We start from the raw sequence: 12,884 nt of genomic DNA on the forward strand, positions 1-12,884 counted from the left end.
AACAACAACCACCACAAGAACCCAACCCCAAAGCAAAGCACGACCCCCCCCAGCAGCCCCCCCCAGCAGCCCCCCGCCGCAGGGCGAGGCGCCGGGGGGGCCCCGCTCGGGGCGCGGCCATCATGGCCGGGGGGGCGGCGGGGCGGGGGCGCGCGGGGGCGGGTGCCCGGGCGCGGGGCGAGCGTGCGGGGCGCGGGGCGGGGGCGCGCCGCCCCCGGGTCCCCCCCCCCCGGCCCCCGAGCGCCTCCCGGCTCCGCGCCGCCGCCACCGGGGGGCCGGGCACCCCGAGCCCCTCGGGGGGCGGCCGTGTGAAAGGCAGGCTGCGAGCGGGGAGGGGGGAGAGAGGAGGAGGAGGAGGAGGAGGAGGGAGGGAGGGAGGAGTGTGTGCGTAGCGGGAGGAGGGGGGGAAGGAAACCCTCATGGAAGTATGAAGGAGATGGTGGGAGGCTGCTGTGTCTGTTCTGATGAGCGGGGCTGGGCGGAGAACCCGCTGGTGTACTGCGATGGACACGGCTGCAATGTGGCGGTGCACCAAGGTAAGCGCCCGGCACGGCACGGCTCGGCCCGGCACGGCACAGCACGGCCCGGCACGGCTCGGCTCGGCCCGGCCCCGCCGCCAGCCCCGGGCCGCGGAGCAGAGCGGGGCCGGGGCCGGGGCCGCCGCCGCCTTCCCGCCGCCGTGCGCCCCGGGAGCGGCGGGGAGGCCGGGGGAGCGGTGGGGGGGGGGGCTTTGTTTTATCCCCATTGTTCCAAATAACGGTGTCGCCGCTGGCCTGCCGCCGCGGAGGAGCCGGGGGGGGGGGGGGGGACGGGGGGAGCGGAGGTGGCCGTCAGCTGCTCCCGGGGGGGCACCCACGGGCCGGGGCTCGGGGCGCTGCCCCTTACCGGGGGCGCCGGCAGCGACCGGCGGCCGCTTCCTTCCGTGGGGGGGGGAGCCGGGGGGGGGGCCGTTGCCCGGTGCCCGGGGCCGGTGCCGGGCCCCGGGGAGAGCAGGGGGCAGCGCCTCGACCCCCCCCCGCCGCCGCCGCCCCGTGCCCGGGCTCGGCCCGCGGCCGCCCGTAGCCCCGGGTAACCCCCCGGGGGCGGCCGCGGCCCGGGAGCTGCCGCCCCCAAGGGCAGGGAGGGAGCCGGCCCTTCCCCTCCCCGAGATAAGGGCCATTTGCATTTTAAATGACTCGGAGCACGCCCCTCGCACACGCTACCGGGCCGGAAAGTTTGTCCTCGGCACCAACGCCTGTACGGGTGCGTGTTTGCTGCCGTTTAAACCCAGCAGCGAGGAAGGGTGATGCTGCTGGTTGGTTTGTTTTGAGTAACACGAAGGTTTCTGGGCTCATCTGGCATGTCTGTTTTCCCATCTATTATTATCCCATCCATCTCCCAGCGTATCTCCAGCCTCTTCCTGTGCAGGCTCTCCCTCGGTGTCTTGCTGCACGCTCCTGTCTCGGGCCGGGAACCTGTCCTGCGCTGCCTCTCCCCGCCTGTCAGGCCAGGTCTCTGGGTCCGTAGGTTGAGCTTTCTTCTGCTTTTCCTATGTTTGATGTGTCTGTGCTCACATCTTCTGCGAGAGCTCGCTTGCAACCAGGTGACTGAAGGGGAGGTGAAAAGAGGAAGCGAAGCTGGCGGGGGATTTCTCTCCGTGCAGTCAGTGCCTGGGTGTCTCCTGCCATAAAACAGCCCCTCCAGGTTGCTTCTGTGTGACCGGCAGCGTGTAGGGTCTCTCTGCAAGGATGCTTGCTTGTTTTAGTTTTGGTGCTGTAACTCTTCCGTTCTTCCCAAGACTTGTCAAACCACCCGCTAGAGAACGTGTTTCTGCATAGCTGTTTTTTTGGAGGGAGATTAAGGGCACTGGCATCCTTGTGCTCACTTCCAAGAGTAACATCAACACTTCCGTTTGCCGGCTAGAACGGTCTCAAATCTGCAGTCCGTTTGTTCTTGTAGGGTGCCTGCTTGTGGGCCCGCACGGTTACGGAGATGGATGCGCTCGCTGCGAGGCAGCCAAGCGGGTGGGCAGCGTTGGTAGGGTTGGGAGGCGTTAGAAGAGCCTCTGGGAGGGCATCGTTGGGGTGTTCGGAAAGCACAACTGTATGGTTAGGGCTTGTAGGAGTCAGTCAGGATACAGTAATTCTTAAGGAGGGTAGCAGTGTGTAGTGGATGTTCAGAATACCTTCAGCCCTCTTTTTAAAGCCTGCTCACAAACCTAGTAGTCGTGTGGTGTTTTGGTGGGCTTTTAGTCACTAAACAGAAGCAAACCACTGTAGAGGTTCAGCTGGGCCTTCTAGTCTCATTCCCTACAACCACACGCTAGGTTTGGTATCTCTTTGTACTGCTTGAATATCTGCAAAACCAAAGTTGTCTTTTGAAATGATTGTACAGCCCAGTAAATAACCCCCTGTTTATTTTAAGCTTATGTTATAGCTACACATTAAAGCTGATTTAAAAAAGAAAATAGTACCATTTCTGTGACAATAGTTAGAAATCTTTCCAGTAAAAAAATCAAAATGTTAACAAAAACATCTGATTGAAAATGAAGACTCTAATAAGGTAGTGAAGAACATTTAGAAATAATATTTTCAACTCTACCCTATTTATGTTCTGCATTTTTCCTTGTTTTCTTCCCTGTTGTCTTTCTTTTTGAAGCAGTGGGCACAGAAGCTTGCACTGGCTCCAGCTGAGTGCTTGCTTTTGGCCCTAAGCCCATTGCTAAAGATGGACCCAAGGCAGGCTCCTCTGTCATTGCTTTCATGTAGTTTCTATTTTCTTGTGTATCTGCCTTGGCTCATCTTGCAGTCACTTCTTTCAGTTTAACTCCACAATCATGTTCATTTTCCTGGCTAAAACAGCGTAAAAGACGTTAGAGAGATGGAGAAAACCTATTGCGCATCGTGTCTGGTCCTTTCCCCAGGGGACATCACAGGATTGCATCCAGCAGGATATTTTCAGATGCTTTGTCCAACCTAGTTTCAGATGTCTCGAGTGATTGGGATTCCATTCCAACCGTCAGCTCGCATTTGAAGGTGGAATAAGGAAAATATAGTTTCTTCTTTCCTAGGAGACTTCTATACCCTCACCTGGCCAGAAATAGCCTTATTTCATACCCCTATCTTTGCCAGCCTCTTGCTTTAAACCTACATGTGTGGTGGCCAAGAGCCCTTTCAGGGTCAGAAAAGCTTCCTCAAGGACTCAACAAAGACCATCCCTGAATGGTGAGAGGGAGAAGGTCACCAAAGAAGGTGAATGGTCTTCAGGAAACATTGTCCCATCAGAGAAGGGAATGAATTTCAAAGGAATGGAGCTGCAGCTCGCCTAGGGAGACCCTGAGACAATCAGTAGGGATATAGAAAGCTAGAGGGATGCCTGGTGTAGGTGGATAAGAACAACAGTTTTGGGTTATCAGCTGGAGTCTCGTATCAATGCAGAACCTGTTTTGGGGGCTAGTCCTAAAAAACTTGAATTCAGTGCTGTTGGAAGCTGCAAAAGGCTGCTGCTGGATGTGACTTACAAGCCTGAGAGTGTGCAGGGTAAATGCTTTTTTTTTTCTTGATATCTGTGTGAACTCACACTGAGATTACTTCCTTTATGATACTGAGATTTTATCTTAGTCGTAATTATGGTTAAAATGCTTAATAGCCGTTTATTTCATAGTTTTATATTAAATCACTAGTGACATTTTAAAAGTTAAGGGTTAAGAAATTACCCTGTTTGTGTTCACTAGGCCAGAGCTGGACCTGGTTTATGAAGTGTTGCATTCCCACTTAGCACAGATTTTTATAAGGATATTTTATACTGGGTGTGAGCTTATTTATAAGCTTGAATAAATGTATCACGCTGGACCTCTTGCAAAGGGCTGTCCGCTGTTGCAGGGTGTGGAAACTGGAAAGGGGAATAAAATGCTGCCTAGATGTAATTTTTGTTTTTGTTACCGATCTCTGACTAATAACAGCTTTGGCAAACTTTTATATACAGCTGAGAAATTAACAGCCAATTTAAAGACAATCAAATGAACTCTCTCTGCTTTTCTTCCAGCTTGTTATGGAATTGTCCAGGTTCCTACCGGACCGTGGTTCTGTCGGAAATGTGAATCTCAAGAGAGAGCCGCCAGGGTGGTGAGTACAGAGCACGCTTGTACTTACACGGAACGAGTTGGTTCAGAGCCCTTCACGCCTCTGCTGGAAGCAGCGTGGTCCACTGACAAAAGTGACGGAGCCTGGCATTCGGCACTGCTGTGGTTGCAATCCCAGCTCTGCCTATAGCCTGCAATATAACTTTGGACAAGGCGTTCGCCCCTCACCTATCTGAGAAACTAATTCTCTTCTAAAATCTTTCCCCTCGTTTCTTGTTTATACAATAGAAATAATTATGTCAAACAGCTTTATAAAGCATTCTTAGCCATTTTGATGAAAACGCTGCCAAAAGTACTTTTAAGCAAGTTATCAGTGATGAAATTTTTGCATCTAGGGACCTCGATCTTCTAAAAAATAATGACGTTCTCTAGAAGGTGGCTTCCCTGCAGTTTTTTCTATACAACTCCTCAGAAAGTTTTGGAGTGGAGGAAATTTGTTACCACCTGAGATGCTGCTGTACAGTGTATGTTGTCGTACTGACAAACAGGATGAGTTGGCATTCATATCTCGTTTGCAGCAACAGTCTCCTGCATAAAGTCTTCTGTGTTTGTTAAATAGCAGAGAAAATGACAGGAAGCTGGATCAGGTTTTAGTTTCTGTCTAAGTAGCAATTTAGCAGTATGGAACACTTTGCGAATGTTCTTAATTAATTCTGGCATTTCCCGGTGAGGCAGGAAAGTGGAAACAATCAGGCCAGGACTGCCTCTTAGGCCCGTCTATGTGGCAAAGTTATTTGTGCAGTAAACTAGACTGTGAGTTTATAGCACACCAGCTACTCTGCAACTTCCCATGTGAACCCTTATCAGATACAGCTACACCAACCAGCTGCTGAGGGGCCAGGGTATAGATCTTTACCGTGTTAGTTATGCCAGAGATGCTGCTTTTGCCATGCAGTAAATTTGAGACAGTTTCCCCCCTTCACTTCCTTAAAAAAATCAATGTAGATTAAACTTTGGCTTTTTCAAATATGGACCAGCACAAACAACGCTTATTAATATCTGCACTGCCTTCTGAACTGGTTTAGCCATTTTTTTCTAAAGTACACCTAGTGAAAGTACGTAGTGAAGTTGATGTAGGTGACCTCTGAATATGCGGATCTGTGCAGAATGGAGCAAATAGCGTGCTCCATCTCAGCTGGGCTTTCTGCTTGCTGCAGTACAAAAGTTTAATCTGTTTCACAGATGGGCGAAGAACTTGGCAAAGATGAGTGAATGGGGGAATTAGGTATCTGTGCCATGCTTTATACATTGCATTAACTCATTCCTCATTGGAAGTGGGAGTGTAAACAAGACCAGACTTTCAGACCTGAGCTCTTTTGCCTTTGTAAGATGCTGCTTTTATGCACACTGCAGTAAAGAAGATCAAATGTGTCTTTGAGTGCTTTTACATCCTGCAGATAGTTTCATAGTAAAGAAAGGAATTTGGATTTCATGAGCCTCCTTCCCCCCGTCTCCCAGCCGTGCAGGCAAAGAGAAGCTCTTCGGTGTTAGCTACAACTCAGTGTAAGCTGTAGTAGTGTATGTACACACAAGTCCTCCTCACCTGTGCTCATCGCAAGGATTCTAACTTTTCTCTTGCACTTTAGACACTTCAAACTGCCTCCAAGGTATCAAGAAAACAATACCCCTGCAGGTGGCTCCTTATTTAACTTGCCCTCAGTGAAATCTGTTAGACAATGCGTGGTGGGCTTCAGTCATGCCATTCAGTGGCATTCAGCCCTGCTAGTATAACAACTGAACAGTGATAATCTTCCTTCCTAAGCAGAGCTGGGGATGATTTCCTATATAAATCCCTCACCTTTTCAGTTAAACGCCAGCAGTCATAGCAACAGACACGCAAATGGGTAAATACATAAAAAGAATCTACTTCTTTGATGTAGGGAACAGCATGATCAGAGTAAGGGAAATGAGTCAGGTCTTATGAGATCTGTGCATGGCTGTGCTGCTAACACGCTGTTTGAATCTGTGCTCCATGGTCCAGCGAGGCTGGAAGGTGTGACTCTTCACTGCCCAGGGGTTTCATTGCACCTCTCTGTGCCTGGCTTTCTCCAGCTGTAAAAGCAGCGTTATCAGCCTGCAGACACTGCCTTGAGGGTCTTGAATGAGAGATACTGCTATGTGAGTGCAAAATACACTGTCAACAGCAGGATGAATTGATATTCATATTTCTTTCACAATGACTGTGTGGCAAACTCCTTTGCAAAACAGCAGTGTTTGTCTTCCCACATCTGCCTTCATAGAAGAATCTTAAAGCAGTTTACAAGCTTAGTCCATAACAAGCGTATTTATTGGCTAAATATTGATACTTTTACTTTGAAAATGAGATATGAAGGCACAAAGATTGTTGCTCTCCTTAGAGAGTACTTTAAAACATCCCAGTTTCTGTGTCTCTCTTTTAGAGAGACTCCGTCTCTTCAGTTTTGGAAGGAGAGCTCAGGAGCCCTGACTTGGGTTGTCAGGTCTAATGGCTTGGTGCTCTGTCCCTGAGTTAGAAGCCCTAGGGGGTCAGAAACTCTAACCTTCGCCATCACAACCTGGTTTTAATCAACCAGCTCTGTTCTTTTCCCAGAGTTGAAATAAAAACGCTGGAGACTTCCTTGGCCTATGCAGGTTGAGTGAAAGGAAGAGGTACCACTAATCCTTGCTCATAACCTCTCCTTAGATGCGCAGGTCCCTAAAGGATGCTGTGGACACTATTGTGCTTACAGTAAGCAACTGAAAGCCCATCCACTTTGTAATCAAATTGTCTAGGAAGCCCGGTGAGCTGCAATGGCCAGAGGGCACTCATGTGAGGGATCATGTGAAGGCTTTAGCTGTCATTTAGAGGCAGGGCTATTAAAAGTCTTGTGTGGGGCCGATGGAGCTGTTAACCCCTCTTGTTACAATCAGAGCTTTGCTAATCGCATGGTGGGAGAGCTGCTTTGATCTGAGGGGTGGAGGAGAGAGCAGAGGGGCCTTTTCAAGTGCAAATTTCTTATTACAGTGTCTCAGTTAACCCAGTTCTTTCTCTGTCTTGGCTTTGCCGGGCTTTCTGTGGTAATTGTGAGAGCTGCTCTCCAGTGCCCTGCCTGTCTGGACCCAACCAGGAGCAAAGTGAATCACCTCCTGTGGCCAGACTCATATTTCAAGCAAAGTTGCGGGGAAAGTGTGATGGGCTGCCAATGGCATTGGTCTTCGTCCTCTCACCTCTTGTTTATACATTATCACAGGAATTTCATGTTTGCCAGAGGTACCTATTTGGCATCCCCACACCCTTGACTCCACAAAAATGTCTGAGAACTGGACTGAGCCTCCCTGCTGCCCAAAGCATTGTGATCGTATTTATTGTGTCAAGAGGTAAAATGACAGCAGAGGAAACATTGAGTTTCCTTGACGACGACCACCTTTGTGGAAGGTCCTCGGGGACAACTCAGCAGCAGATGTTTTTGCTGGAGGCCAGTTACTGCTCAGTACATGGGTGCTTGTTGTGGCACAGAGCACCTGCCCCGTCACACTTGGGGCTTGCCAGAGCTGGGTGGATGTAGTGGAGCAGCGGCAGCAAGCATGCCCCACACACTCATACCGGTACAGCTGCCGTCTCGCTTCGATACCAGGCAGCTCATTTCAAAACTTTCTGATGAAGCACATTTTTCACAGAAAAAACAGCTTTTTTGTTGGTGTTTTTCTTCTTTTTTTTTTTTTTTTTTTTTTTTCACAAATCAGACATTTCCGCTAGGGAAGGAAAAGGGCTGTATGTCACAGGTTTTCAGGCTTTCTAAGCAGGCGCAGAGAAGTCAAACAAAACAATAAAAGCATAGAAATTTTCCCTGACTGATGTCACGAGAAAACAATGACCATTTCCTGGGAGGAGCCCTTGGGGCTGCGAGAGCGTCCCTCGTGTGTGGCAATGTGCCCTGAAACCACCTCAGGGCTTCAAAAGGGCTTTATGGCCCAGGGAAAGCTGCACATGGCGATGGCCCGACATGGAGGCGATGACGGGCAGGCAGGACCGCAGTAGTGAGGGGGGAAATGGAGCGCAGGCGTCGCCACCTGCTCTGAGGTAGGAATGGCACTGAGGGCCGCGGCACTGGGCTTATCTGGCTCTTGCCATCATGCCCTGCCGGCGTGTCTCTGTCCTCTCATCTCTCCCTTGTCGGGTGTGCGTGGGGTGGGGTGAGGCCCTTCTGCCATAGCCCTGAGGAGAGCCCTTCAGTGGGTTTGGGCCACTGCTGACCTTGGAGGCCTCGGTGTCCTGCAGACATAGCATGAGGGGGCATCTCCCCTCACCTCCAGCCACCCCGTGGCTGCTGGCCCTGGGTGGAAGAATCGGTGGTTTCCCCTCATAGCTGTCCCCAAAAGCAGCCGTTAGTGACCAGGCATGGAGTGAGGCGTTGAGCCATTGCTATCCCTCACAGCCTGTCATGGTGCTGGGCCTGTGCCCTCGTACCCACCATGTCAGGGCTGATGGAGCTCCCTGCACCCTCCCACGTGTCAGGGACCCTCCAGCACCAATGCTCCCCTCACTCTCTCCGTATTCCAACTCAGGCCCCCTGGCCTGGGGCTGGGGAAGCTGGGTGTCCACCCGCCAGCCCCAGGCATTGGGACCGGGCTTATCATGGCCCCTGCACCCCGCTGGTGAAAATGTCACAACAGCCTCACTCAGCATTCATGAGACTGGCTGGAAAAAATATCGCAAGAGAAAGAGAGAAGGAAGGAAAGGGGCAAAGATAGATAATGGCTTTTCTTTATTTGCCTTTTGCTCTCTGAGTCACAGTTTTCAGTTTTACTTCACAACCGCAAGGACTAAAACTTCTTTTTTAAAAGCCCTGTGAAAGTCAAGGTTCGCCTGCAGCCCTGTGACTCTTGGGCTGAGGCTTTAAATACATCCTCGTCACACAGGACGATATCGAGCTGTGTCACAGTATCTTTTTGTACCCAAACCGCTTTCAGCCCTTCTTCCACTTCCTCTCTTTGAAAGCAGCCCCATCTTTTATAAGCGTGTTTTAAATTAATCATCTCTTTTCTGGCCCCATGCCCCTGGGAGTTAGATTAAACTTGTTGTTTCTGCTTAATTTCAAGAGATGTGAACTGTGTCCCCACAAAGATGGAGCCCTGAAACGGACCGACAACGGAGGTAAGTACTTCTGCGTGGAGCCGGTATGTCTTGCAGTGCCTCCCAGCAGCTGTCCCAGGTGCAATTTTTTTTCCGAGCCTATGTCACCAGAAAGGGAAAGCTGGAGGCTCCAGAGGAATGAAAACACTCTGCCTTTTCTTACAAAACTTCACCTTCTGAAATCACCATGGCGAGAAGACCTTTCCCTGGGGGGGTATCTGACTGACCTCTGGCTGGCATCGAAGCAGAGCCCCTGAAATGTGCTGTTTCTTGAGGTTAACCCTGCAGGAATTAGTGCATGATATGTCATTGTTTATGGAAAGGTGGAAGTTGCTGAGTTATTTGCCTCAGTGATGTGATCTTCATGTTAATGGAGCCTCAGCCTTGAGTCCCTGTCCAAGAGTAGGGGACCAGGACACAGCAAAGGTGTTTCTCTCTGTGGGACTTACTTGCTCATCATTGCTGCTTGTCAGCCTCTGGTACTGTGAAGTACCGTGGAGTCTGATTTCAGTTGTCAGAGCTAGCAGCTATTGATGCTGCTGGCTGTATGGATCAAACTTGTTTTTCCTCAAAATCTTCGTATTTTTCAGAAAGGCCTCTCTACCTACCTGCCACTTATCTTAATACACTAAGAGCTAAATTAGACAAGGAGGTCTTTATTATAATAGATCCCATATTTAGAGAAGAAGCCCTAAGTCCAGGATATTTCGTAAAAGTGTCCATTAGGACTGGTCATAAATACTGAGAGCCTTAGTGCGGTAGTAAAAGTACCATGTTGGGGGATTGTTTTATAACTACATAGCATCTTCTTCCAAACATGTTATTATGTGGTTTGGTCAGGTCCCTGTAGACAGGCACAAGAAGTGTTATAACCATGCCACTATACAGAATTATATAGACTGAGTACTTACAGCACTGTATGATTCCATATTCGTGGAGCTTGGTTCTGCCTGCCCAACTGAATCCATCCTAATTCTAGGTAAATCTTTCCAGTGCAGTAGGCATACCAGTATAGATCGTCCCCCAAAGGCTCCTGACCTTCAAGCTTTCTCAGTTCTGTCCTGATCAGATGGTATTTCGATTTACACATTTGATTTGGGAAGTGTCTTGGTGGATTTAGATTTTAATCTAACTTGGCTTGCTGAAAAAGAGCTTTCTTTAACCATTGATAACAGCCAATAAAGGGAGCTTTGTTTCCACTGGCATGGGGCTACATGTCAAACTTGTCCCATCAGCGTTATTTACTGTTTGGATGCTTTTCTGGGTTTGGTTAGGTCTTCAGCTCTGGGTCTTAAGTGCTGAGGGAATGTTGTTAAGGGCAATGAGTGCTGTACGTTTCTTTTCCCAAAGAAATCTCTGCTTTCTTATTTCATCTGGAGGTGGTATCTGTCTGTCTTTCTTCCACAAAGGATTTGATTCCTAACCAAGTTACAACAAGCAGTATTTCAAATCTAGCATCTAACTTAAGTTGGCTTCCTTTCTATATCCTCCTCTTCCTTTCCCTCCCATGCTTGTCTGCAGCCTTGTCTGAGTATAAGACTCCGCTGGGTTGCCTCATGTGAATCTCTGCTGTCTTGTTTGCTTCTCCAGGGTGGGCCCACGTTGTCTGTGCTCTGTACATCCCAGAGGTGCAGTTTGCCAATGTGCTCACCATGGAGCCAATTGTCCTGCAGTATGTACCCCACGACCGCTTCAACAAGGTAAGGCCTTCTCCTTCTCCTGCTGCCCCAAATGTACTTGCCCTGCCTTGCTTTTCTGAGGTCGTCTTAGTCCTCCATGTCTCCTGTCCAATTTATTTTAATTTCCAGGTACTTAGATCCCTTTAAAAATAACTAACAATGTAAATGTAAATTTTCTTGGAAATAACTTTTGATGTTCTGTTTTCCTCTCCCTTAACTTGGCAACCTCAGCAACCCCACCACTCCTTGGAGCTGCATGTTGGTTAATCAATATTTTGATCAGACCCAGTTGTTATCTGGGGAGAAAAAGAAGATGCATAAGTTTTGTGCATGTGACCGAGAAATAACCCAGAACAGCTGTCATAGGAGGGAGATGACTAGACACAAGTTATAAGTTCTCGAAGGCTTTGCCTCCTGGAGAAGAGTGAGAGTAAAGTAGTCTACCTCTTTGAGTGACCATTTTTCCTTTTTTGCAGACCTGCTACATCTGTGAAGAGCAGGGCAGGGAGAGCAAAGCAGCCTCTGGAGCATGCATGGCCTGTAATCGGCATGGCTGCCGGCAAGCTTTCCATGTCACCTGGTGAGTTGCCCACAGTATCACTCCAGGAACGGCCCCAGCTATTGGTCTTGCTGCTACGGTTTTGAGGCTGCACCAAACAGGTGGCATGGGGTTTTGGGCAAACCATGCTGCTTTTATTTTAGGCAAGGGGTATCTCATCCTTGCTCAATTTGTGAGGGGAACTTCCCCAGGAAGGCTGAGGTTTCACCAGCAAGCCTTCCTTGGTGAGAATGAAGTCTGGGGATTTCCCTAGGACTGTGTGGAATTCGAGAAGAGAAGAGAAGAGATGAGTCACAATCCAGGAATGTTCCTTTTCAGCGCAGCACATACAAAAGTATCATCTAGATGATGTGATTTTAAGGGCTGATATCCTCGTGTACCCTGCAGCCTGAAAACAACATTGCCTGTCAGTAGAACGTGGGGATTCCCGGCTTTATGTTGATTCCTTGTTCATGATACGCGTTTTGTTGGAATTGTTACTGATCGCCCAGGCCTTAAGAAAGACAAAAATTGCAAAACAATTTGGCAGGAAAGTACTGACAATTTTAAAGATCTTAATATGAATTATAAATAGTCTGAACTCTTTTCGTGGTCTTTGAAAGCTATTTGCCAAGCAGGACAGGAGACTTCAAGACCTTGCCTGGATATCTTGAACTGTGTTTTGCTTGTTGATGGGATATGTTTTCTGTCTGTACAGTTTGCATTATCCTCCTCTTGATTTCATGTATTTCAGTGCCCAGATGGCTGGCCTCTTATGTGAAGAGGAAGTCCTAGAAGTCGACAATGTCAAATATTGTGGCTACTGCAAGTACCACTTCAATAAAATGGTGAGTTTCTTCATCCCTTCAATGGATTTTATTTTAAGGCATTGTCTTCATCCTAGATTGTATCTGTGCTCTGAGCAGTAAGAAATGCCAGGAATACGTAAACAAGGTCTGCAGGATGGTTCTCTTTTCAGCCATTCAGACAGAGTCACTTAGGAATAAAAATAAATTTATTTATTGCATTTTTATAGCATCTTTAGACTCATTTTCAAAACCGCAGGCTTAATTCTTCCATTTGCTTTCCCTGACCCGGTTTGTATGTTTGAAAAAGAAGTCCCAAGAAGTCAAATGAATGTTTTTTCTTAGAAGAAAGATGCTAAAGCACTGCCCCTAGTGTAAGAGGCAGCTTGAGACAGGAAAATAGAGCATCCAGGGAGTTAGTGTACATCAGGCCCCCTGGGCAGGAGGGTGTAACACAGAACAGCCCAAACTTCTGCCTGAGGACAGGGGCGGTCCAGAAGAGACCGGAGTCATTCACAGATGGTTTGAGGGATGTTTGGGGCAAAGGATTTCCCCCTATTATTTACAGGACTGAGAGGAACCCTTTCCCTGTTCTGCATAATTAGTAGACACCTGCTCTCCCCCCTGCAGCAAAAAGGAAACTTGATCC

The 12,884-nt window shown here is 48.9% G+C and overlaps 1 protein-coding gene across 2 annotated transcripts in view; it reads left to right on the forward strand.

Moving 5' to 3' along the window:
- Positions 1–388: 388 nt before the first annotated feature.
- The window catches only part of MLLT6 (MLLT6, PHD finger containing), a 43,431-nt gene continuing 30,935 nt past the window's right edge, over positions 389–12,884 (forward strand). The window contains exons 1-6 of one of the 2 annotated variants that reach the window (XM_035569874.2): positions 389–536; positions 4,024–4,103; positions 9,179–9,233; positions 10,803–10,912; positions 11,368–11,471; positions 12,184–12,277. In XM_035569874.2, coding sequence (XP_035425767.1) covers positions 428–536; positions 4,024–4,103; positions 9,179–9,233; positions 10,803–10,912; positions 11,368–11,471; positions 12,184–12,277 — 552 coding nt within the window. In that variant the 5' untranslated portion in view covers positions 389–427. The remainder of the gene's footprint in view (positions 537–4,023; positions 4,104–9,178; positions 9,234–10,802; positions 10,913–11,367; positions 11,472–12,183; positions 12,278–12,884) is intronic. The other variant, XM_035569875.2, reaches the window with a different exon arrangement.

This window comes from Cygnus atratus, chromosome 25 (assembly GCF_013377495.2).
Source record: "Cygnus atratus isolate AKBS03 ecotype Queensland, Australia chromosome 25, CAtr_DNAZoo_HiC_assembly, whole genome shotgun sequence".
Taxonomy (NCBI): Eukaryota; Metazoa; Chordata; class Aves; order Anseriformes; family Anatidae; genus Cygnus; species Cygnus atratus.